This window comes from Malaclemys terrapin, chromosome 2, assembly GCF_027887155.1.
Source record: "Malaclemys terrapin pileata isolate rMalTer1 chromosome 2, rMalTer1.hap1, whole genome shotgun sequence".
In the NCBI taxonomy this organism is placed as follows: domain Eukaryota; kingdom Metazoa; phylum Chordata; order Testudines; family Emydidae; genus Malaclemys; species Malaclemys terrapin.
Window position 1 is genome coordinate 121,666,660 of NC_071506.1, and position 26,010 is coordinate 121,692,669.

At 41.2% G+C, this 26,010-nt stretch overlaps 1 protein-coding gene across 2 annotated transcripts in view; it reads right to left on the reverse strand.

The window, feature by feature from the left end:
- TNFRSF11A (TNF receptor superfamily member 11a) overlaps window positions 1–21,246 on the reverse strand; it is a 36,683-nt gene extending 15,437 nt beyond the window's left edge. For both annotated transcript variants that reach the window (XM_054020583.1, XM_054020582.1), the window contains exons 1-5: window positions 21,005–21,246; window positions 3,868–3,949; window positions 2,958–3,083; window positions 2,040–2,183; window positions 552–645 (exon numbers count right to left, since the gene is read on the reverse strand). In XM_054020583.1, coding sequence (XP_053876558.1) covers window positions 552–645; window positions 2,040–2,183; window positions 2,958–3,083; window positions 3,868–3,949; window positions 21,005–21,064 — 506 coding nt within the window. In that variant the 5' untranslated portion in view covers window positions 21,065–21,246. The remainder of the gene's footprint in view (window positions 1–551; window positions 646–2,039; window positions 2,184–2,957; window positions 3,084–3,867; window positions 3,950–21,004) is intronic.
- Between the last annotated feature and the right edge of the window lie 4,764 nt (window positions 21,247–26,010).

Sequence of the window (26,010 nt, forward strand, 5' to 3'; positions counted from 1 at the left end):
AACTGATGAAAACAGGAGGAGAAATGAGGAACAGAAGAGACAAAGAGAGAGAAAAGCAGAAATAGGAAACAAGAGAGAAGAGAAAGAAAGAGAGCACAAGCAAAAGCAAAATAGGGACAGAAAACTCCTCCTCCATGAAACAACCCCCTGACAGACAGAAAACAGTGTTCTCAAAAAACCCATTACAGGCACAAGGAAGTGGCAAAGACAAGAGGGAAGAAAGAGCTGAATCAGGACCAAGGTGAGAAATGTATAAAAGTGACCAAGGACAGGAAGAGGGCAGGAACTGAACAGAACGCTCTAACTCAACAGTTTTGTTGCAATTCCCTTCCCTTGCTTTTCCCTGGTGAGGATCAATCTCTGATGTGAGAATTCCCATATTTAAATCTACTCTGTCAATGCTGCATGGCTGCTGATCAGTGTGCTACAAAGAGAGAAGCTCACTGACAATCCGTTGAACGTTCCATTCTTCAGCTGAAAAATCAATTTGTCCAGGCCTCTTATAGCTTTGTGGTTATCTCACAGTTATGTTCTAGGAGAGGTGCACTTACTTGGTCCAGGATTTACACTCATCGGTGGATGAATAGATGGCTGAGAAGTACCCCCAGCGGCATGGTGCACACACAGTATCCTTGTCTCGTTGCACTGTGGTAGAGGAAACAAACAGCATAGCTGAGCAACTGTAACAACTTCATCTCAGACTTGGAGAAGATTTTGCTGATAAGATTTTTTCCCCCTGAAAATCCTTCCATCACGAGGAAGATCTTCCATTATATTAAAGGAGGCAACTGGAGTTAAATCTGGGCAGAAAGTAGTGGTAAATGAGGTCTCTACAGAGTCAAAACGAGAAACAGAAATGACAGGAGCGATTTGCATAGCTGTGGTGAAAAAACATTTGTTAGGCGCTAATTCCATTGTAACTATCAGTCTTGTGTTAATGCAATTACTCTGAAACCTGTCATTAATTATGTCAGTAACTTATACCACCACTACTACAGAGCCACAGTGGTGACTCCATAATGACGAAGTGGGTATTCATCCACGAAAGCTCGTGCTCCAATACGTCCGTTAGTCTATAAGGTGCCACAGGACTCTTTGCTGCTTTTACAGATCCAGACTAACACGGCTACCCCTTTGATACTTGACTCCATAATTATGGTGGGTGTTCACAATACCAGCTACTGTGGAGAAGAAATCATTGTGTTGAGTTCAGATGTAGCACTTACTTTTCCAGCAGTCAGTCCTGTACCATTTTTATGTTGTTCCTGCCACTTGGAATGGCCTCCTTTCTTACCAATGTCCAGTATAAACCTGATTTTGACCCCTTCTGATTTCCACTCCCGAAAAGCAAATGAACAAACCAACCAACCCACCTCCTTTTAGCCTGAAATTTCACAGCTAGTCTGATGTCAGAGGTGATTTGTTTTTGTCACATCTGAAGTAAATCCATGAAACTGCTTGAGTTATAATACATACAAAACTACTACTCTGTTAATTTTCAAAAGGTGTTCATAATTTTTACCTTCACCTAATGCTATAAAATTGAATTTAGCATGGTTCATTCAGTTCAACTTAACCCGAACACTGAGATCACAATGAGAGCACATGCATGGGGATGCTTTTGTGAATATTGTAGTTAAATTTTTAAAGTTAATCAGAGTCAAATTCCTTAGCATTCGGTGAGCAGTGAAGTCTCCCATGACAATTATAGAATTCAAGATCAAACTTGTAAGGTCCACCTCAACTAAGAGATTTTAGTCAAAATAAAAATTCTCAAATCTCTTCCTTATTTTGGGGAAGTTCTATGGCCTGTGTTACGCAGGAGGTCACATGAGATGATCACAATGGTCCCTTCTGATCTTGGAATCTATAACTCTATGAAAGGCAGCCTTCAAAATGTAAACAGATCGTGAAGGTTGTACATCAGTTATTATACCTACAACACACCTCTCCCACTCACATTGGCCTGAGATCCCAATCAACCCTCTTTTTAAAGGCTGGAACTCCATTCATCTAGTTGTCCACTCTACATATCTTACCAGGATGCTGAACGCCAAATCCTGGAGCACATTCTGTATTTCGCAGACAGTAATCACAGTCTTCGTTACAGTGGTATCCCAGTGTACATGCACATTGTCGCTGGAACGTTCTATTTCCTGGATTCACTTCTATTAAACCTCTCCCTAAATGACAAAGCAGATGGAAGTAAAAATCTCTCCTTCAACATAATTTGGGATGGCCAGCCTCACTCCCCACATGTCCACACTGCTTGCGTGTCAGATGCAGAATCATTCTTGTTAGGCATCACATTAATATTTGTAGAGCATGGTAGACAGTTGGTTTGTATGAGACGCCTCACTATTTAGAATTATAAAATGACATAATTTTTATTGACTTCAGTTGGAGCTGAATTGAGCCTTTACACTGGGGAGACAAATAGATTCAAGAAATGTGTGCACCTTATGCTGGGAGGGAGCGGGAAGAAGAATCTCTATGTGCTCACCCATAGTACCCTAGTGCACTTCACTGAAGATTCACTAGTGGTGGCATAAGGGTTATGGCTGAGATTTCCAAAAGAGCCTGGGGGGATTGAAATTTACTGGGAGTTGGGCACCAAACTTTCTTACGGTCATTTGAAAATCCCTCTCTCAATTATTATTTTGGTGAACTAAACATAAGTTCTAGATCAGGGATAGTCAATTATTTTTTGTCAAGGTCCAAATTTCTTGATCAAGGTATAGTCAAGGTCCAGAATCTAGAGAAAATAATAAAAAAACAACAACAATGATAATAAAAATAAATAAAAACATTTCAGGGTGTGCTCAAAAGCGTCTGGTGGTCAGGATTTGCCCCGCAGTCTGCCTATTGATTACTCCTGTTCTAAATCCACTCACCCATCCTCATACTTCAATAGTTTGGACTCAAAGGTACGTAATGCCTCAGTATGAACAACTCACCCTCATCACATATTTTGTGTAGTAAACATTTGTCTTCTTCATTCCAGACATCCATATATTCGTTTGGGCCGCAAGGCTGGCACACAGTCTCAGAGGTGGCAGTGCATTTGGCAGACATGTACTTTCCTGAACAAAGAGGAAAAAAACCACGGTCACTTATCAGTCACTGATGTTCTCTAAAGATAATAGACCAAATTTAGCCCATCTGTTTCTCGACTGATGCCACTGGATTTAGGAAGGTTTTTGCCTATTGTCATCCCAGTTCCTCACTCTGGCCTCAATTTAGCAAGGCATTTAAGCACCTGAGTAACTTTAAGCACATGAATAGTCTCACTGAAATCAGTGAGAGTCATATCACTGTGTGTCTCCAGCACTGAAAAATCTCAAACAAACCAGGTATCTAGTGCATCTTTTGTAGAAGTCAGTGGTATAGGCTGGGGACTATGCCCGTGCTTTCAATGATGCATATTCCTAAATGCTTTGCTAGGAGTTGTGCAATTAGACTCATGGACAGAGCTAATCAGAGGGGTGGCCAGGAGGGCCATTTGGTCTGGGCCTCAAGCTCAAAGGGGGCCTCAAATTTAGACACTTGTTAATTTTTTGGCATTTGATAAGCTTTGCAACTTGTTTTTATGAACATCCCTATCGGACCAGAAAAGCATTTGTTAAAAAAAAAAAAATTCAAATTATGTCACTCTTTTTTTGTTGCCGTATTTTGTTTTCATGTGTCGTCATTTTTTATTTTTATTATGGCTAGGGGCCTCAAAAGCTGGAAGTGGCCAAAGCCTCTCTGGACCTCTGAGAGGGCCTGCTCATGGACTCAAAAAAGCAAAATGACCTAGTGACCCGAGTCTAAGTTCATAAAGAAGATTTTCATTTTTGAAAAATAAGAGCACTAGAATATACTTACCTGGCTCACACTTTGTGCAGCACCGTCCAGAATACTCATAGTGTTGCTCACTCTCACAGGCGGGAGAGATTTGTAGTGATAACTGGGAAACAGAATGATAGAAACAATACCTTGAGAGTTATTCATGAAATAGTTTTAGAAAATCCTACTCATGCTTCTGATAAGTGGAAGGAAAGCTCCACTAATTAGTTACAACACTTCATTTTGCAAAATAGTAAATATTACGGAGCACAGACATTGTACGTTTCATTATCAAAAGTCCTTTGCAGACAAATTAAGTAATATAAACTTGATAATATCTACACATGCAGAGCTTGACAGCCATGTGAGAAATAAACAACATGATTGTGCAATTTATCATGCATTTTTGACCTCTTCTCTTACCCAGTAACCCATCTCCCCCAGCACTGTATTCTAACATTTGAACCCCATGAACAGCTTCAAATAAGCATTATTTTAACAAACAAAAACAAACAAATAAAAAGCAACCTAACAGAAATACTTCCTCTTTCTCCACCAAAATGAATCCAGCCCAAGACTCAGGTCTAGCAAGATTTAATACTGGATCAGTGACAGGTTTAAAGTTCAACATTTGGCAACCTGGCAGAGAGCCAGAAACAAGTGATTTAAACCACTGAAAAGGAGAAGTTCCCAGATTCCCACTGGGATACGCAACATGGCTTCAGAGGAGCCTTAATTACAATGAAATTAAGCAAAAATTCTAGCATCCATAAAAAAAATGGTCAAGTAAGAAGCATAGAGAGAGTACACAGCAGTGTGGGTATCTTGTTTTTATTAGCGCACAGAATGACTTGCAGAACTCACTCCTGCTTTTGCCACCTGCGAGTAAAGCAGACATCCCATTGTTAATTATTGCTTTTATAACGTTTAAGACACTTCAAAACCCTTATTTATAGTGATTGATTCTTCATTGTAATTGGATGTAGCTGCTGAGATATTGTTTATGTGGAATATTTCTTTGAGGAAAGCATGTTGTCACTCCTGATGCTGGCAATGTAATTCTTTCAATATATAGCATGTGATAAAAGCACCATATGCACAGGTACTGTAGAGTGAAATTTAGATCAGTTTCCATTCCCCTGCTCACGTCTCTCTTTTTGTTTCCTCCTTTTGTTCCCTTTCCTCCTTTCTAGTCTCCAGTGCTTTGCTATCCTTTTCCCACTTGGACCTTGCACCATCTGACCTTGTGGGTCTTGTTGCTTGGAATTGCCTCCTTTCCTTTTGTGCCAGATTAGCTCCTTCTCTTGATTAAAGGACACTTATTTCCACATGACCACTTGTTTTGAGTTTGAACCATATTCTGGTGCATTATTTCTGTGGCTTTAAACTGTATGAGCTGCATCTGAATTGGACTGTAAGATCCTTAAGTCAAAGACGATGTCTTTGGGTACGCTTGTATGGGGCTGAATGCCACTAGTGTCTGATGCCACTAATAAATAATAATAATCCTGAGGCAAATTAAGGGTCCAGTCCTGCAAACATAGTGCTTTTGTCTCATTGTTCCCTTGTGCTCCCCTGTCTGTCTCCTGTTGTCTCTGAGGTTTTACTTACATTGTAAGATTCTCTCTGGGGCAGAAATAATCTTTTTTGTTCTGTTTGTATAGCGCCTAGCACAAATGGGTTCTGGGCCATCATCAGAGCTCCTACCTCAATATAAATGAATAATAATCATTATAGTTCTTACTATTGCACCCCCATGATACTTTCCCCCTGAATAATTAGCATTCAGGGCTGTGTACATTCCTGGCAAGATGTTAGGTAGTCCCATGAATGTAGTAAAACAGCCCTGGCCAGCCCAGTGGCTGAATGACAGTGCTGTTCACTATCTTGTGGACAATGTTCTAACATGTTCTTGCAATCTATTGAATTTCTGACATTACGTTAAAATGGTTGTATGTGGTAAAAGGCCAAGCTATCACCAACTAAGAATTGTGACTTCACTGCAGGATCGTGCAAGAGATAAAGGCTGTGAATGAATAAATTCTTATTCATAACCATCTGTGAACATGGCATACAATTGGTCGAGTCATTTGGTTTTTGTGCAAAAAGTTCTTTTCTTCCTTGTTTGCTCCAGTTTGAAAGTTCCTCTTTTGATGGGAGACTTAAAATCACTGAACTGCTAAATGAGGACAGTCTTTAATTTTAAGGAAGGATATGGAAATTTATTTTAGAACATAGAGCCAAAGGGTAGAGAATCATTTTTTTAAATAAAACAGCATGAATGGACAGGCAACCTATACAGATAACTCTTCAGTGGTTCCTCTTATGGTTGGAATCAGCACTAAGAGCTGGTTATTTAGTTACCTATTATAAAACAGGGGAGCTATACATAACACAGGTGCTATTGTTACATTTCCAGTATATTCTCACCACAGCAATTCTTCTGTCTAGATACTCGCATTGTGACAATCAACACTCCGTTCTATGGTGGCGTCCTAGTATTTAAAAAGCCTTGCTACCGTCTTCTCTTATTTACACTTCCAGTGAGGTAAACAGTAAAATCACGCCAAATTTCTTACATGCATCTCAAATCAAATGGCAACCTAGCCACATAATGGGGTGTGAGTGTGACCTTTGTCCTAGGGTAGAAGGGACTCTGGATCTGTATCAGATGATGCCGTAGAGCATGTCATTTGGGGTGCAAGCAAAGATAAAAAGCTAAATGAGCGCAGCTGGGGAAAGGAGCTTTTATTTTAGATTGTGTTTGGGAAGTCTTAATCCAGGGGTTCTCAAACTGGGGGTCGGGACCCCTCAGGGGGTCACAAGGTTCATACATGGGGGGTTGTGAGCTGTCAGCCTCCACTCCAAACCCCGCTTTACCTCCAGCATTTATAATGGTGTTAAATACATAAACGTGTTTTTAATTTATAAGGAGGGGTCGCATTCAGAGGCTATGTGAAAGGGGTCACCAGTACAAAAGTCTGAGAACCACTGTCTTAGTCCTTGGTATTTCCAGCTAAGGAGAACTTCTATTTGTGAGGCAGGATGAAGCTATACTTTCAAACTGACAGAAGAATTTGTATAGAAGTCTTCCCTGTCAAACTGGGGGTTAGAACCTTTTTTTTTTTTTTAAATGGGTTGGATATTGCACATCTATATTTGAAAGGGGTACCTTTTGTGAGCAATCCCAGTGTAGCCAATGGGGCTACTCACGGAAGGGTCTGCAGGAGGATTGTACCTGAGCGCCAAACTGTACATAAGCTTTTTTTGCCTGGGGGAATCTACCTACTTTACTGATAGGGCCCTATCAGTGTAGTACCTGACCACCTCACAGTCTTTAATGGATTTATCCTCATAACACCCATGAGGTAGGGACGTGTGATTATTCCTTTTTACAGCTTGGGGACAGGGGTACAGAGAGACCAAGTTACTTGCCTAAAGTCACGCAAGTAGTTTGTGGCAGAATGGGGAACTGAACCCAGGTGTCTGGAGTCCCAAGCAATCACCAGGCCATCTTTTCTCTCTGCCAATAATAATTCTGTACATATAAACGCTGATTATTCTGATAATACACAGTATTGGTGTGTATAGAAAGAGGGTCAAATTTCCACAGGTGGTTGTACATAAACTTACAAATATCAAATAAAAATAAATAAAAACAATCTGGAAACCTAATCTGAAATAAATTCAACAAACTCAGTCATTCCTTTGCCATTATCAGTATTGGTGAATCTTTTCACTGGACCTTATGGACAGATGAAAATTAACATTTAAGAGAAGTCATATCTTTAAAAGATTTTTCATATTTTTAATTATAGGATAAACACAAGTTTTTTGCTGTAGTCCTTAAATGTAATCCAATCTGCCTGTTCAAATATGTATCATCTCAGAACTGTGTCCATCTCTAATGATGGACAGCACATAGGATTAAGAAATATTTCCCTCTGGTTTTCATAAGGCCCCGATTCTGCAAAGCACTTCAGCACATGCTTAGCTTTAAGCACATGATTAGTCGCATTGACTTCACTGGGAGAATGGACGTGCTCAAACGTAAGCATATGTATAAGTGCTTGCAGGCTCTAATGAATTTGCTTTATTGAATCACGGCTATAAAGCTGAACTGTGTTAGTCAGACATTTAAAAGCACACACAGGTGCTTCTGAAGGGGAGACTAACAGAATTCAAATTCCTGCCTTCAGGCTTAAAGAAATATTTATTTTTAGTTTTGTTGAGCAATCTGATGGCAACAGAAATTGTGTGTCATAGGTGCTAAAATTACTTTCTCGCTCAAATGAATATTCAGACAGACATATCAGAGAGAGAGGATAGAATTGCATGGGCCCCTTTACTTCAAAAGAAAAAAATCTGGAAGAACAAGCGAGGGGGTTTCCAGTATTTTTTTTAAATGTAATTTCTTTCAAAAACCTGAGTCTCACTGTGGATTGTGTGTGATATTCTCAGATTTGTGAAGCTAACATTTGTTTAAAGTGTAGTTATAGATAGTGGGTAACTATTTAAAAATGGCACCTTCTTACTCAATATATCTGCTTCCAAAGGGTCTTCAAGTCATAGCTGACCATTTTACTGACCAAATCACATTTTTACTTCTTTTTAGAATGCAGACCTAATGGGGAAACGTGAGCAATGTTGTATCCTGTCTCACACAACATCAACTGATTTTTAAAACTCATGAGCTTGGTATTAATAGTGACATTAAAAGCATGAGAAACTGTTTGATTGTCTGCCCCTCAGTTGTCCATGAAGCAGAACTCTGGTGATTCTACTGTTCTTTGGGCATGAGCGTCTTCACCCAGAGGATCAGGATTTGCCCAGTGACGTCTGACCAATAGCCATTTAAACCAGCCATCTTGTTTTCCAGCTGGGACTGGCTCTGCAATAGTTTTTTCTGTTTAAAAAATACATGTATCCCCTCTTCAGAGACAAGAAGCCATCCCTTCACATTTAAAAGTTTTGTGTCTTCCGCCCTTTTTGCCACATTGCTAATGTTGCTTAGCAGTTCCCGTCTTTCTTCAGCAACAGTTCTAAGCTGCACCACAGCAGCATTAATCTCTTGCTGTCTCACAACAAAACACAAAAGAACCAAAACCACCAGGCTGCTAGGAGGAATCTGAAACTGATAACAAATGGTTTATTTATTTTTTTAATCGGCATCCAAGTCATGTATGGCTGAACTATAGTAATATGCTAATTCAAATCATGAAGCCCTAATATGAAATCAATGGGCAATGCTGCCTTAATACAGCCTCAGGTTTCCTATTCCTCATGGAGACTGATCTGCTTGAGCAATTCTAACTAGTGATTCACTAGTCAGAAAAATTATTTTGTTGGAGGAGGCTTAAAAGCATTGGTAATTTGGTAGAGCTACTGGTCATCTGTGCCACTTTCTTGGTTCAAGGACCACTCAGCAACACCACCTGGGGAAATACTATCTTATTACTTACAGAAGACCTCAATTATATTTTTACATCATAGAGATTAAAAGGAGATGAATATTTATACTGAAAAGGCATAATCTGAGTTAGATGGACACACATGCTTCCACACAATCTTAATTGACTGCTGATAAAATCCAGTCACAAAGCACATAGATGACTCTGGGCAGTTCCAGCTTTTCACTTGAAGGGCTGTAATTCAGATTGTGAACGAAATGGTTTTTGTGATGTCAACTTTCCAGTGACCAGTAAACCACATCACATAACCACCATCAGATGGTAAAACAGAGTCAGGAAATGCAAAGGCGGAATGAAGACTGAATGCTATTTCACTCTTACAAATGAATCCTTGTAAACCTGCTAGATCTTGAAATCTTCCAGACCCAAAGTGGTAAGAAAGAACATAGGGTAAAGACAATCATTAATAAGGAGATTTTAAAAATATCTATACATTGTTGACAGGTAATGGAGAGATGCACTGAAAAAGTCTAATTCCCTAATGACCGTATTGCATACTGTAATTGTTCCTATGGGCTCTTTTTAACAAGCAGCAGACAGTAAATCCAGTTATGAGGGTTCACCTGACAAATGACAGAACTTTATCAACAAGAAGAACCATAAACTAATCACAAACCCTCCAGAGTTATTTCTGTTAGGCAGACTGTGCAAAAGAGCAGAAGTGGTGGCATTGACCAAACATATCTTATAATGATGTGGGAGGGCAGATAAGAAGCTTGGTAGGTTAGATTAGATAAAACAAACAATAGATTGATCAGTGTTGACATGGCTACAGTTTCTGTGAATTAACTAATCTTCCTTAAGCTCCTCAGTGGAATTAAAAACTCCCCATCATATGAGTAACATTCATCCACCGTATGATTATCATCAGATAACAATCAGACAGGTGTCAATACACATGTATATATATTTAATGCTTATTTTGATTCACTGGGTTGTTTAGGGAGTCTAAATAATATTACTTTGCCTACAGTAGTGCCCAGAACCAGATCAGGCTCCATTATGGTGGGGCACCATATACAGACATAGTCCTGCCCTGAAAAACCTAATGTTTACATAGATAAGACAAACAAATGGTGGAAAGGAAAGAGAGTTGAAGTGACTTATGAAATAACAGCACTGTAAGGGCAAAGCTGTGTATAGAACCCAGGTCTGCTGGGTCCTCCGTCTAGTGCCCTATTCACTAGAGAAGGGGATCCTATGCCAAAAACTCTTCAAAACCAACAACAAACCTTTCAGTTTCAAACGGATGGATGTCGCATGTCCTGGAGAATGCCAGAGAATGCCCAAGAAGCAAAAATGCACTCTTCTGGCTGCTTTCAGCCATAATGGTGACTAATACTCGCCAACCACACTGACATAGTAGTGTTATTTAGTAGTGCGTTAGATGCTGCGGCTGTCACTGGGCGCTGCACTCTCTCATCCAGCACACAGACGGCTGGCTTTCTGCTTGTGCTGAGCCACACAACTCAAGTTGCTGAGGCAAACTTGTGAAGTTGCATCTCATGCGGCCAGAGCTCCTCTCATCCAAAGAGAGACAGGCACACAGGGCCAGTTCAGAGCAACTGCAAAATCTTTAGCCACTGGGAACCTCAAGGTCAAAGGGCCCACACACAGGAGCACCCTCTACACTCCCTGCCTCACAGAGGCTGCAACCTGGCCCCTGTAGGGCTGGAAGGGAAGGGGTATATGGGGAATTCTCTCCCATCTCTGCAGTGAAGTTGGTAGGTGGGGGGTGATCAGTCAGGTCCAATGGATAAAAGTTTGGCTACAGGGCTAAGGAGAGCCAAAACAGCTGGGTGGCTAGCATTTGAGGCCCCCTCACCTCTTCAGCCCAGCTGGAGCTGCCCGATGTTCAGGTAGGGGGCAAGCCCCACCTCCCTTCCAGCTAAGACTCCCCTGCCTCTCCTCTCTGAACCCTCTTCCCACTATACACACACACAACCAGAATCACCCATCCCTTTGTGTTCATTTTTATTTAAATAAAAAATTCAAACCCAAACCCAAAAATTACAGTCAGTAGCAGGACAAATCACAGTTATAAAAAGAAACTGCCTGAACCCGCTTTCTCTCTCTCTTTCACCACCCCTTCTTTTTAATGTCACTTTATTTGTTTTATCCAATTGCTACTTCAAATGTTTTGTGTTTCTCTTTAATGTTTATAAAAGGGAAGCAAAGTAAACTTTGGCTCATATTCAACAGCGATCCATATAAGGAACTTCTCACTTAAATTAGATGAGTTAAAAAGTCAGACCACTGAATGTAGGTCTCCAGCTTGTAACGAAATATATCAAGATATCATCTGTGACATACTTAATTGTTTCTTGTAATTTGAGTAACACAGAAGACAAATAATGGCTGATTCATTGTGTTTCTTTATAATGTGCTGTCTAAAATTCTAGAGATGTTTAAAAAGGAAGTTATAATTACAGCTGGACAGGAACCTCTCGATAAAGTGTTTTTCAGTGGAAAATGCTGATTCCATGACCCCAAAAATTTACATGGAAAAGTATCAGTTTCAAGCAAACATTCATTGGAAAGTTTTCTCAGGTCCAGAGCAGCATTTCTGGTCCAAACTAGACAGAGAGACCCACCCTCGCCTGTCCTGGTTATAATCAAACTTTTAGGCTTCTTTAGGCATTTATTTTACCCCAGAGTCCAGAAATTCTTAGGCTAACAAGGCCTAAAAATAAATACATACTAAAAGGAGACATTTGCAATTTTTTAAGAAGATGGTACATGAACTAATAAAGTTTGGGAACCATGCACTAGACCATGCTACCTGTAAGCATTTTTTCTTTTTAAAATTATTTACTTTTAATTAGACTGTTTGCAATTATCTGTCAAAGTATTTTTTTAAAAAAATCTACAGATTATAAAAGCAGGGGTTAAAAAAAAATCACAATTTTACTACAATGCTTTTACAGCAAAGCAACAGAGAAATGAAACTCCCAAAGCCAATATCTTGTAAAGCTTGCATGGAAAATCTATTTAAAATTTTAAAAAGTGTAAACAAAAGAACTGAAGCTCTATGTTTGCTTCTTTCCATATATAATTAATATACAATTTAGAGTGAATAACCTGATCCCTAAGACACTGCGTGATCCTTAAGGTCACCTTGAAGAAGCTCCACAGAGTCATCACCTACTGTGATAGGCTCCTGATCTGTTTTATGTATATTTACAGTATAGGTGTTGTTTTTTTGCTTACTTAATCAATCTAAAGTTATGGGCTTGATGCAGGCATTACTGAGTAGAACTCCACGTCTGTGTTAAACTGGATGTCAGACTAAATGTTCATAGTGCTTTCTTCTGTTCTTAAAATCTATAAATCTATAAATACACACAGGAAATTTAACAGAAGTTATTTGGGTGTGTTGGTTATGTACAAAAAGCAAAGATATATTTTATATGTTTATGGAAAGCTAATAAAATGCACACACACACAAAAGAAAAGAAAAGCTAAAATTAGCAATGAAGAACTCTTGACAAGTATGTGCTATTGAGTGATGGTAAGTATAGTGTCATATTGCTCAATAGGCTACCAGAGTGCAGTGTAATACACTAGATAATAAGAGCTTAATGTATAATCCTGCAAGTTTACCCTCATACAGCTCCTATTTGGAATTCTATGGTGAATCATTTGGGCATGCTTCTTTGGGCAGCGGTAACACAGGTATTTTCAGGGATGCAGCCATTCCTGTGGTAGATGGCTTTATAAAATGGGTGCTCCTCACACATTCAGAGGATCCTCTCTTGAAATAAACTACACAGTCTGATCATCTGGGAAAGAATTACATGATCTATAACTTCTTCCCTGTCAGAGTAACAGGCAGCACAGAGCCCAATCCTGCTGCCTTTATAAGAGTAAAGTCAGAACAGCAGTACTGAGCTCATTGGTTACTTTGGCCCAGATCCTCAAAAGGTATTTAGGTGCCAAACGCCAATTGATTTAATGGGAGTTAGGAGCCCAAATACCTTTGAGAATCTGGGCCTTTATTCCTTAGTAGTCATCCTAAAGAACCAAGTCTGCCATTTGCTATGCACTAAGGGCATAATGCAAAGACCAATGAAGTCAATGAAAAGATTCCCATTGACTTCAGTGGGTTTTGGATCACACCCTTTGTGTGTCAGTTTTACCACATATTCCATTACCTTAAAAATGATTTATCAGCATAGGCAGATTTAAGTCCCGAGCTCCAAAACCATTATTCCAACAATACTAGAAGATACTGAAGAACATAAAACATGCAAGAAGAAACGGTTTGCCACACCTAAATACATTCTGTACCAATCTGCAGTCATGCATGTAATTCTTTGCTGTTCATGAACAGATCCTATTTATTTACTTTATTTATTCCACAAAGTGGTGAGGGCAAATGACATAATTTTCTTCCTGCTGATCAAGTATCTGAAACTGGTAGGGTGGGTTGAGCTATCTAGTCTGGCAAGAAAAAACTCTTTTACTGAGCTAAGGTCTTTCTCCATAGCTATACTTGAATCTTATGGATTGTCGACATGGGGCCATTCAGGAAAGTTAATTCAAATTAACTAAAGATGTGACTTTGAAGGGGATTAGTTAAACCACATTAAATCCCTGTGTGTGGATGCTGTTATTCAGAATTAAAGGTGGCCTGAATACGGTTTAGCTTAATTCACTTTGGAAGTGAACAAAGGAGCTGCAGCTGCCTGGCTCCACTTCGAGAGCTGGACCAGGTGTTCACTGCCTAGGCCAGCTTCACTGCTCCTCCCCACAGCCCCCATCTGTGTGAGATCTGAACTGGAGGGAGGTGGGGAGATTAACTCCCTGTTTTCTGGTAACTAGGCAAGGCTCCTGTCATAAATGAACTTTGCCTACTGCTGTTAAACAAATATTTAAAAAAAAAACTTGAAAGACAGGCTCATCCATTTGTCTAGAATGTGGTAGAGAATAGAATCAAGTATTAGTTATTGGGCAGTATCTAAATAGGGCTCCACCAGAGAGGGACGTGGGGAGTGAAAGTGAGTTGTCCTGGGAATTACAGCACGTGGAAAAGTTCTTGGGAGAAATGGCCTTCAATCCGGGGTAGAATTCGCACACATCCCTTCTGGGCCCCAAACTGTTCCAGTTTGAACTTATGCCAGCACTCCCATTGAATTCAGTGGGAGCAAGTTAAGGCCCTGTCCTATTATTACTACTTTCTATTTGGTTTTCGTTGCACCCACATGTCCTAAGCGCTGTGCAAACACAAAGGAAGGCAAAGTCCCCACCCTGAAGAGCTTACAGACAGAAAAGAAATATAGGAAAGGGGTGCAATATCAGCATATTATGGATCAGATCCTCGGGTGGCGTAAATCAGCATCACTCCTCTGATCTGGGCCAGAGGTTCCCATTATCAGTAAAGACATGTCACAAATAGAACCTAAATGTGAGGGAAGTGAACTAGGAGAAAACTGGAGGTTAGCATTCCCCTGCTTTGAAACTTCATGCAATCTCCTGCAGTGCAATAGAGACACCCCAGACCAGTTGGTTTTCAGCCTTTTTTCATTGTGAATCCCTACAAAATCTCAAATAGAGGTGCAGACACTTTTGGAAATCTTAGACAGTCTGTGGACCTCCAGGGGTCCGCAGACCCACAGTTGAAAACCACTGGACTAGAAGCAACATTAAGGAAAAGTGTACTATGCTACATTATTGGGCTCTCTGCCACAGCAAACCCTGTTGCTGCTGTAACTCATTAAAATCTTTGTTCTACGATGTGAGTCCCTGAACTTTGTACTTTCTACCAACTGTAGGTAAGTCATAAAAGAGGAGAGTACTGCGCTTACTGTAAACAGATTAATTTATTGTATGAAGTAAAGCTTAAGTCCATAGTGCAATTTATCTAAACTGCTTTTTAGTTTTATACTGCATGAACTGCACTCAAATATTTGCTTCTCTCACTATTTGTGCCCTTCCATTTTAAATAACTAACCATTCTCTGTGCACTAACTTTTCCAAGGAACCAATACCAGGCTGAGCATAATTAAAATTGATTGTGAACAGCAGCATCCAGAATATTATCCAGTGCCACTTGACAAACCAAGGTTCCAGAAAAAAGACAAAGTATAATCTCCAAGAAATATAGTACTGCTGAAGAAAATGATGAACTACGTGTCTGACCACAGTTCAGTATAGACAGAAAAAGAACAATCATCCTAGACATGGCATGAGATGGCCCAATGTCTCATTGTTTCCTTATGCTCCCTCACCTGTCTGTCTCCATCTACTGTCTCGTGTCTTATAGTTGGATTCTAAGTGCTCTGGGGCAAGGACCATCTTTTGTTCAGTGTTGTACGGCACCTAGCCTGTACAAATGGGTTCTTGGTCTGTGACTAGGACTCCTAAGCACAGTTGTCAACTTTCACAATAATCCCATTTCAAAACAAGGCCAAAACAAGCCAATCCCTAAGAACCCCAACACTCTATGTGACTAGATCCCCCCAGCGTGTAGTCTGGGACTGTGGTGGGCCCACTGTGCACCCCTGACTCTATTGCCCCCTTGTCCCTGCTTCCCCCACTTGCCTTCCCTTTGCTCCTGCTTGCCAGGAGCCAATAAAAAAAAAAAAAGAAGCAACAAGCTACAAGCCAAAAATAGTCAACAAGCAACTCCCAAGTCAATTAAGCCAAAAACAAGCCCAATTTCTGCATTTTTTTTCACAGGCTTGGCATGTCTGCTCCTAAGTATTACAGCATCAGAATTTAACACCAGAAGAGACCATCATATCACGTAGGCTGACCTCCTGCACAACACAGGCATTAAACCCCTCTCAGTTATCCTTGTATTGAGCCCAATAACCTGGATTAGATTTAAGTATTACAGTGCTAAAGCATCTTTTGATAATAGTAGCCTTTTCTGCAGAGAGAATATTTTCTTCATTTCAGTTTATTCAACTAGTTCAATTCAATGACTAGTTCATTCAAAGTTAAGAAACCAATAGGAGTTGAAAAAAAGAAAGTTTATTTTCTTCTTCCAATCTAATAATAAAAACTAGTGAAGAGTTGTGAGAGGATGAAATCTACTAATTCTAAAAATCTTGACACATGGTGACCAGAAACGATCAGTTCAATTCATTAAGTACAGATAATACTTTCTTTGTTTAATAAATCAGTTTTAAATGCAAAAGATATTTTGATAAACTTTTTTACTTATTTAAGGTAGTTTATTTAATTAAAAAAACAAATAAAATGCTGTTTTTGTGAATTTTTAATTGAATTTGAATTTCCATCAAAATAGAGCTTGATACAAATCACAAGTAAAAAATTAATCATCTAGTAAATAAGAAATGCATCATTCATAATTTTCTAACAGAATAAAAAGTGAAAAAATTAAGACTCTAAGGTGTAAGTTAAGCTATATAATTGCTTAAATAAATATGTACAGATATAGTGTATCCTATTGGTTAGCAAAAAAATAAGCAGCACCAAATTTAGTGTAAAGTTTATATTTCATTGCAAATCAATATGTTTTAATGGTTACCAACAAACAATCTTTCTTTCGTGAAAATAACTAAAAAGTATAAATGCAAAACATAATTAAAATCAATGATCTAAATCAAAATTTCAAGCTTGCTGATTGAAATTATTATATTGGTGATTTAAATGACTTTGATTTCAATCAATCCATCCTGTTTCAGAGTGTGAATTCTTCATATCTCCAGCTATTTGTTTTTGCAGAGCTATTCTTGGAATTTTCTCTCTTTTGAGCTAGTGAATGATTGGAGGCGGTAATACCAGTGCAACATTAGTAGATGTATCATCACTATGGCTCAGCTGGAATTACTGTGTTTGAATTGTGCTTCACATCCTGACAGATTGATATATGGTGAAAAAAATCTTGCCTCCCACCCCAGCTACAAGATCCAGTATATTTTCATGACATGTTGCAATTATTAGAATGCTCTGTATTTTACTAACTTGTAAAGTTTGGTGTAAGCATGTTTGGTTGCATGGGGGTGAGGTGTTAGAGGAAGCTTTATATTAATGGAGAGTTGATAGAGTATTTCAAAATATGGATAGAAAATCCAGTAATCATACATTATTCTATACTTACTGTGGCTGTCCAACAATTACACTTCATGTTAATGTAAAGGTTTTAGCCTCATATGCCACACAATTATCTCCTTTATGTGAGACACTGCGGAGAGTTAGTTTAGATTTGTCACACACCCCTCTCCCGGGCCCGGGAAACTGCAAAGCAAGTAAAGTCTCTCTGATTTCCCTGCCAGTGCCCTTTTCTGAAAGTACATTTTGACCAACCAATTAATTTAATCAAAATAGCTTGTAGTGTATATCTGTGGGCTGGTCCACACTAACCCCCCACTTCGAACTAAGATACGCAACTTTAGCTACGTGAATAACGTAGCTGAAGTCGAAGTATCTTAGTTCGAACTTACCGCAGGTCCACACGCGGCAGGCAGGCTCCTCCGTCGATTCCGCGTACTCCTCTCGCGGAGCAGGAGTACCGGCGTCGACAGTGAGCACTTCCAGGATCGATCTGGGATCAATTTATCGTGTCTAGACAAGACGCGATAAATCGATCCCAGAAGATCGATTGCTTACCACCGGACCCAGTGGTAAGTATAGACATACCCTGTAATTCGAATGGCAAAGAATCCAAAGTTTTAGACTGAGGCCTCATGGCAGCTTTGCTTTATTTTATTACTGCTTTTTCCATTATAAATACCATGGCTTTTTTGGGGTGGAGTTGGGGGGTTGAGATGGGGAGAAGGTCTACATTTTGGGCAAAAACATTTTAAAACTTCTCTAAAGCCCTCAAAATTCTGATTGCCTGGACTGAACAAACACTCCACATGGCCAGACACGGTATTAGGTATGGTATGGGAGGAGAATTCAGTTCATTGACACTCAAAAAAGGAGGCCTGGCAGTTAAACTGTATAATACTGCCAAATACATATTCCCACAATCTTTATTCCCTTATCCGAATGAGGCATTTTACTAGTATCAAGCAAATAATGGGAAAATATGAATTTTATATAAAATTCCACAAACAAGCTGCACTGATCATGTGTCAGGAAGGAAGATACTGTATATTCTGACACAGTATAAGGCAAATCTCTTGGAAAAATTGTCTCATGGTTAAACCACAAGACTGGGAGAGAGGAGGTCTGGGTTTTATTCCCAGTTCTGTTACAGATCTTTGGTGTGAATTTGGGCAAATTACAAATTCTCTGTGCCCATTTTCCCATCTGTGAAAAATAAAGATGCTGCTTACTTCTTAGGGGTTATAAGTCTCAATTTTTGTTTCCAAGGGTTTTGTGATCTTCAGATGGAAAGCATGATAAAAGTTTGAAATATTAACATCTCTCAACTGTTCCCAATTGAGAGGAGTGTCATTGATTATGGACAAAAATTTACTGGTATGTCAGACAAACCACTTCTATTATTGTCAATTATTTCTGTCAGAAAATGCCGAACAGTGTACAGAGGTTATAAAAATTAATGATTAAACAAAATTAGCACCACAGAATATTAACCTTTCCTACACTACAGCTTTTCCTGGGACTCGTATCATTTTGGATCTTTGTTATCCAACATTTTGGCCACGGAAGGTTGTGAACTATCTGACAAAGCAGCCACTAGCATGCTTAGAGTAAAGCACATGCTTAAGTGCAACAGAAAGCTTTACATGTTATAAAATCAGTGCCAAAGCATCCTCCTCTTATTTTTTGTGTGAATTGAAAATTTGGTGGGGGAAAGAAATCGGGGAGAACACACTGAATGTTCATTTTGGGGATCTGGAGCAAGTTGGGACCTACAGCAAAGGACTCCAAATTAAATGCATTTCCTGGGTTCAATTAAGCAACAATAGATATCAGGCTATAGGAAACAATCTCCTCAAAACTAAATCACTTGAGGGGAAAACAAAATTTCTTTGTGAATGATGGGGAGAGGAACTATACTGAACATCAATGAGATTTGAAAATGATACCACATTGGCAGATGTTCTGAACATCCATCAGGACAGAAAAATAATACAATAGGAGCTAGAGAGATTAGAAACATGGTCAGAAAACAGTAAAATAGATTGAACTCACAAAAGTGCAGGCTAATGCACGCATGCACGGGTAGGAAGAAACTTAGCAGCAATTTCTGAAAGATACCTAAGGTGTGAGAGTAGGCAGGAAATTATGCATGTGCGCGCGCGTGTGTGTGTGTCTATATATATATATATATATATATATATATATCAGCCAATGCAGTTTGGGCTCCATATTCAGAAGTATCAGAGCATGGAGCGGAAATGCCAGTGAGCACCTAGTATTCTCTATTAAATCACTAGATTGTAAGCTCTTTGGGGCAGGGATCATCTTTTCATTCGGTGTTTGTACAGTGCCTAGCATAGCAGAAGCACCAGTCACAGACCGGAACTCTGGGCAAGACTGCAATTCTAAGAAAATTATGCTTAAAATAAGTAGTAATAAAATATTGACAAATATAAGGAGTTCAGATCAGAGTTACAAAATTGATTCAGAAGCGGCAGAAATTGACTTACGGAGGAAACACTCTATGTATATAATTATAGCTTTGCCTAAGTGATGATGAAGTTGGGACATGACCATAGTCTACCAATATTTGAAAGGTCTAAACACCAAGGAAAGAGAGGAATAATTTAGAGTGCTGCACAGAGGTATAAGTTGGAATAACAGTGACAAAATTTAATCTATATGGGAAAAATTCTGATCACTCTGATATTTATAAGGCTCCTTGGCTGTGGTACACTCTCCTTAAGCAAAAAGATGGAAGTCCCACCACTGGGAACACCTAAGAGTATGTTAGACTGAACGCTAGTAGAGCTGTGGCAAGTGTTATGCTTTGTATGCCCGTGGTCACAGATTCAAATCCCACTTAGTCTATCACAGACACAGTGAATAGTCTCGGTTTTAAATAGAAAGTATATCCCCATGGTTGGGGTGCTAGCCTGGAACGGGGGTCAATCCCCTGCTGTATAACAAACTTGGTGCATCACCTTAGGCAGCTCACTTAATTTCTCTGTGCCTCCGGTCCCAGTCTGTGAAAGGGGCTGGTCCATACTTCACAGGGGTGTTGGGAAGATAGAACTATTAAAGCTTGTGAAGCCCTCAGATAGTATAGTAATAAGTTCCATGTAGGTATCTTAGATAGATTGTAAAGATACCATAGGGGAACAATCCTTCAGTGGTGGGAGATGGACTGGGTGGCAGAGCTTACAGATTTGTTCCATGTCTATCTACTATGATTCTATAGAATACAAAATTCCAGACAAGTGTTAGCAGCCTCTTTTGAGTAAACTCTGTTCAGTTGGGTGGAGTTTGCCTTGTTTTTTGCTACATACAAATTATAACCCTCCACAACCCCTCTGCAAATATTTTCTCACACACTGCACTGGGCAGGAGCAGGCGGGTTTCCTACAGATCTTCTGGATTCATTTTGGGGTTTTGTTTTTAAAGGCGGGGGGAGTTGGAGGCTTGCGAGACAGGGCAAGTCAAAAAAACAACTAGGCAGCCAAACTAAGAAAAAAGGCATGGGAAACTTCTGTTAACCCTTCTCCTTTCAGCAACAGCAGCTATGAGAAACCAACCCCTACATAAGGCTCTTTTCAGTGCACAGAGAATAAAGAACCTCTGCACAGGTCATATGCTCACTCCCCCTCACATTTTACATTGCCTTGGTAATAGAGCCTTACCTGTTTGTCAGCGATGAAAAGGCAGAGAACCAGCCAACAGCCTGCTGCTGAGATGGACATGTCCGTGTGTCTGTCTCTGCCTGCCTTTCCTGTTCCTTTTGCTGCCACTGACCAGAAATTAGATCCTCCAAACCAAATCCCCTAGCCCCAGCCACAACCGAGTGAGGCACATTTGACTTAGTTACTTCTCTTTCTTCCTTTCCTTCCTCTCAGTTACATGAGGGGAGAAAACAAACATACCAAAAAAAAAAAAAAAAAAAAAAAAAAAAAAGAGTCTGGCTGTAGTCCCTAAAGCATTTCCTCAGGACTTGACATGCAGGTTTTTTTTTTCTTGTTGTCCCTCCCTTTCCTCTCCCCGCCCCCCTGTTAGAAGAAGTTTAGTCATGAAGCCTGTAGTCCTTCCTCCTGCTGATAGTGTTGCTTTCACTGTCTCTCCCTCTCCAAGTCCATCCCACTGCCTACTGCCCGAGCCTTGTTTCCCTCTTGTCCTATCTTATAATTTCTCTCCTCCCACTGCTTCTTGCAAGCTCCTGCTTGCTTCCTCCTCCCTTTCACTGCATCCTGCTTGATCCTGAAGTTTCCTGAGGCTCCTTTCCATTCAATCTCTCAAGCAACCTGCTGTCCCCTTCCTTCCACTGCCTCTGGCAACCTTCTACTGCCCTGTTTTTCCCAGTGCCTCCTGCCACCCCCTTCCTCTTGCTCCATCCAGCAATTTCCTGATGACCCTTCCCTTCCACTATTTCCTGAAACTGCCCTTTTGCCCCCCCCCTCACACTGCCTCCTGCAACATGCCCTTGCTGGACCCAGCAAATTCCTGCCCTTTGCCGCTGGCTCTGTGAAAATTACACCAGATAGGCATCAAATCCACCACATTGCAACTCCCTTCTCCTGTTTATCAACAACAAAACTCCTAAAACTGGTGGGACACATCTTCAGCTGTGCTGTCTTTCTGTGTATATGCGCTGCACCTGGGCGGATGGAGGTGGGGAATGTGTTTCTAAGCTGATCTAATAAAGAAGTCGCTCTTTCTCTTGGGTATTTAGATTTGGCCCATGACCAGAAGGAACATAGCTTTATAGGTTATTCCACACCTACAAAAGATCAGACACAAAGGGAAACTGTGCTCTACTTGTGGCACTATTCTTTGTTTCCTCTGCAGATGAATTACCCTTTCAAACAGCCCTGGGTGTGAGGAGAAAATGGGCCATTAGGTTTTTCTCACAGCATTCTAATCCAGAGAAAGGCTTCATGCATGGCACAGCTTTCCTCTGAAATCACACAACCTCAGCACCCAAAGGCACATAGCAATAACAGTGCAAGTGGCGACATAAATATGCTGGTATTCCTCTTTAAACAATAGTGATTTCTTATGATTTAGGGACACTCCCTTCCCTGCTAATCCCAGGAATTTACTTTTACATTTCAGTGATCGTGAAAAGGGCTGGCTCGACATGCCTGCTAGAGGCCAAAGTCTGCTCTTTCTGCATTATATACACAAGAGAGACAAGGTGGGTAAGGCAATACGTTTTATTGGACCAACTTCTGTTGGTGACAGAGACGAACTTTTGAGCTACACAGAGCTTTTTACCTCACCCACCTTCACTCTCCCATCAGTATAGCAAGGGAAGCAGCAGCATATGATTCTCACCCTTGTGCCTCCATCCTGTGCCAGATGAAGCTACCTCTGGGGTCAGAGAGCAGCTCACTTTCCTAGCCCGTTCACTACTTGAGCTGTAATGAAATTGCCAACTAAGGTGCTAGACCTGCTCACTAGGTACATTGGAATTGTTATTCCAGGTCAGACCATTGCTCCATCTCATCCTGTGTCACCAGTAACTGCCAGTTCCACATGCCTCAGAGGAAGATGCAAAAAACCCTGTAGCGCACAATCACACCCACTTATGGAGATAGTTTCTTTCTAAACTTATCATTTAGTGCTCGGCCCGTGCTTTAAATATCCCTCATATTTGTTTAAATGCTAGCTAATGTAACTGTGGGTGGTCTCATTATCTATATGTTTAATCCTTTTTTGAGCCTACTGAACTCTTGATACACCATCTCTCTGTGTGCGTGTACATATTATACACCCCTCCCCCCCTCATTTTCAGTGACATGATATCTGATTCTAAAAAAGAATAGAATTTGGGTGTACACCGCACCCTTTCACACAGTCTAGTTCAAGAGTCACCCAGGTTTCTCATCCATAGAGGAGCGTACGGATGACAACTGTCTTATACACCTGAATCTTGGCATCCTTCCGTAGGTCATGGTCCATAAAAACGCATCGGAGCAGTTTCCCAAAGGAAGCACTTGCGCACTGGATCTTGAGTTACCTACTGACTACCCCTCAAGAGTCTGGAGAGGTACCACTAATGATGCCTCCAGAAGATCTTTCGCCACACTTATCCCAGCATCCTTACTGAAGCCAATGTCAACAGCATTGAAGCAATGATTCTTATGCACCAACTCCACTGGGCTGGACATTGTATGCGGATGCCACATTCTCGCCTCCCAAAACAAGTCCTCTACTCTCAGCTCACCCCTGGTCAGAGACCCTGTGATGGTCAGAGGAAACGCTACAAAGACACACTAAAAGCGTATTTCAAGAAAACTGATGTGGACATCGCAAGCTGGTAGGAGCAAGCCACCAACTGACTTCAATGGCAGCACATTCTCCATCAGGCTGTGGCCCACTTTGAGGACCAGCGCCTTGCCCTTAAAAAGAGAGAAAAGAAGGAAGGAAGAAGAGAAAGAAAAAGAAAACTTTCTTTCAGCAGGCAGCTGACCTGCCAGGAAACGTTCTGGGGGCGAATCTGTGGTTCGAGGATCGGACTCCTGAGTAATCTCAGGACCCATATGTAAATCCGTGGTAGAGATCATCCTGAAACTGAGAGATCGCCGATGATGAGTTCAAGAGTGTGTTGAGACAGGGACACATTCTCCATCTGTGTTTGTACTTTGCCAAGCACACACACAGGAGCTTTACAAAGTAATGCATTTGTAACCCTTCTGCCAGGTGGAGTCAGCAACCAGAGCGGAGTTCAATATCTAGGGGTTCCTTTCCATCGATACAACACAGAACCGGCTCAAGTCCCCACCCAGTAACCTGGAAAATTTACCCACCACCCCTGGGCGCCTCTAAGAGGCAATACTTCCCCACTCACAAGCACAGAGTCTGAGCATAGAAAATAAACTTTTAATAAAAGGAGGGCAGCAACTTGGCATTAATTTAGGAAACACCACAAACAGGGTTCATAAACATAAATCATGAGTAAAAGACCCACCTCCAAGTAGGTTGGACAGTGCCCTTTTCCCCTCAGGTTCTTAAGTCCAGCAACCCAAAAGTCCCTTTCACGTGCCCAACCCTTCTCTGCACCCCACACACAGTTGCTTTCCTTGGTCAGTGCAGACCCAGAGTTCAGAGGTGCATCTGCAGAGTTCACCTCCCCCCTGGGTGGGGTAAAGCAGCACCTTACTCGCTCTGCTGCTTGGGCACTCGCTCACCGCCCCTCTTTGCCAGCCACCCTGCTGGTTGTTCACCGGCTGCTCCTGCTGTCTGTCTGCTCCCACCTGCTCACTGCGCCCCTCCACCAGCCGCCTTGCTGGCCGCTCATTGCGCCTCTCTGCTGCTGTTCTGCTTGCTGCTCATTGTGCCTCTCCAGCCACTCATTCACCAGCTGACTGTCAGTCATCTTCTGCTGCCACCTGCCTCTCTGCTGTGACCTCTGCACATCAGTCTCTTAGTAATTTTCAGCTCTTTGCAGGTCAGGCAGAAACACTGCCCCATCTCAAGTGATTTCAGCTCTCAGTCATTTTTAGCTCTTAGCGGCCAGGGCAGAAACACAGACCCACCACAACTGATTTCAGTTCTGATTGAGCATTTAATATAACAAAGAGGCTCCTAATGAAGCCTATTTAGCTCTTTGTGTGAACAGTGGGGAGAAAACAGGTTAAATCAGTCCAGGGAAGATTCTTGGGCATGCCTGTCCCCACCCCTCTTATTTTCACAGGGCTCTGACATTCAAGCCACTGGCTTAACGAGGTTCTTTCAACTGATGGTGGCCTCCTCATTTGGGACAGGTTAAGCACAGTCCTGCTTTCCTGTATTCTTACATTACATTGTTACAAATACAATACATTCCTACAATAATTACAAAATAATTGGTAACCATATTTCACTACCCCTGCATTCAGTACTAAGGTGATTTGTACCAACACTAGCCAAAGTTGATCACTTTGACACCACTATATCTTCTAAATATGTAAGTAGAGCAGGAGAAAACTGTATTTACATAAACACACCCAAAGTCTCTCCCTCTCCCAGCTAGCTGTCAGGGAAGCATTCATGCAGACCCTGTATACATTAGAAGTTGGTAAAAGAGGTGGCTGATAACTAAGAATGGTGTATTTGTATGGAAAGTATTCTGGAATGGTACTAACAGAACAGAATCACAGCAATGGGTGAAAATTCTTCTTAAGAAGTTGTGCACACCCCTCATGCTGGAAATCCTCAGTCTTCTGCACTGTATGAGTATTTTTAAATGATCATATTTAAGATACACGGAACTGTTGCCCTTAAACAGTGGTGCTGGAATGCTTTTTATAGTGGGGGTGCTGAAAGCCAGCAAAACTATCCCCAAACTTTTTACCTTGTGCCTCCCCCACTCTCCGAGCTGAGGCCGGGGGCAGGGCTATGTCTCCAGGAGGGGAGGACACAGACAGGGATAAGGATCGAGGCTGAGGCCATGGCTGGGGGCAGGTGCGGGGCCAGTAGTGGAGCACCACGTGCAAGACCAGAAGCCAGGGCTCCGTGTGTGCGTCCAGTCGCGGGGCTAGCAGCCAGGATCCCTGGGTGTGGGGCTGGCAGCTGGGATGTGGGACCCCATGTGTGCAACCGGGCGCGGGGCCGGCAGCCCGGACCCAGGGCGCAGGGCCAGCAGCCAGGATGTGAAACATCCCCTGCAGCCTGGAGCAGGGCTGCCTGCCAGGACCCCGCATAAAACCTG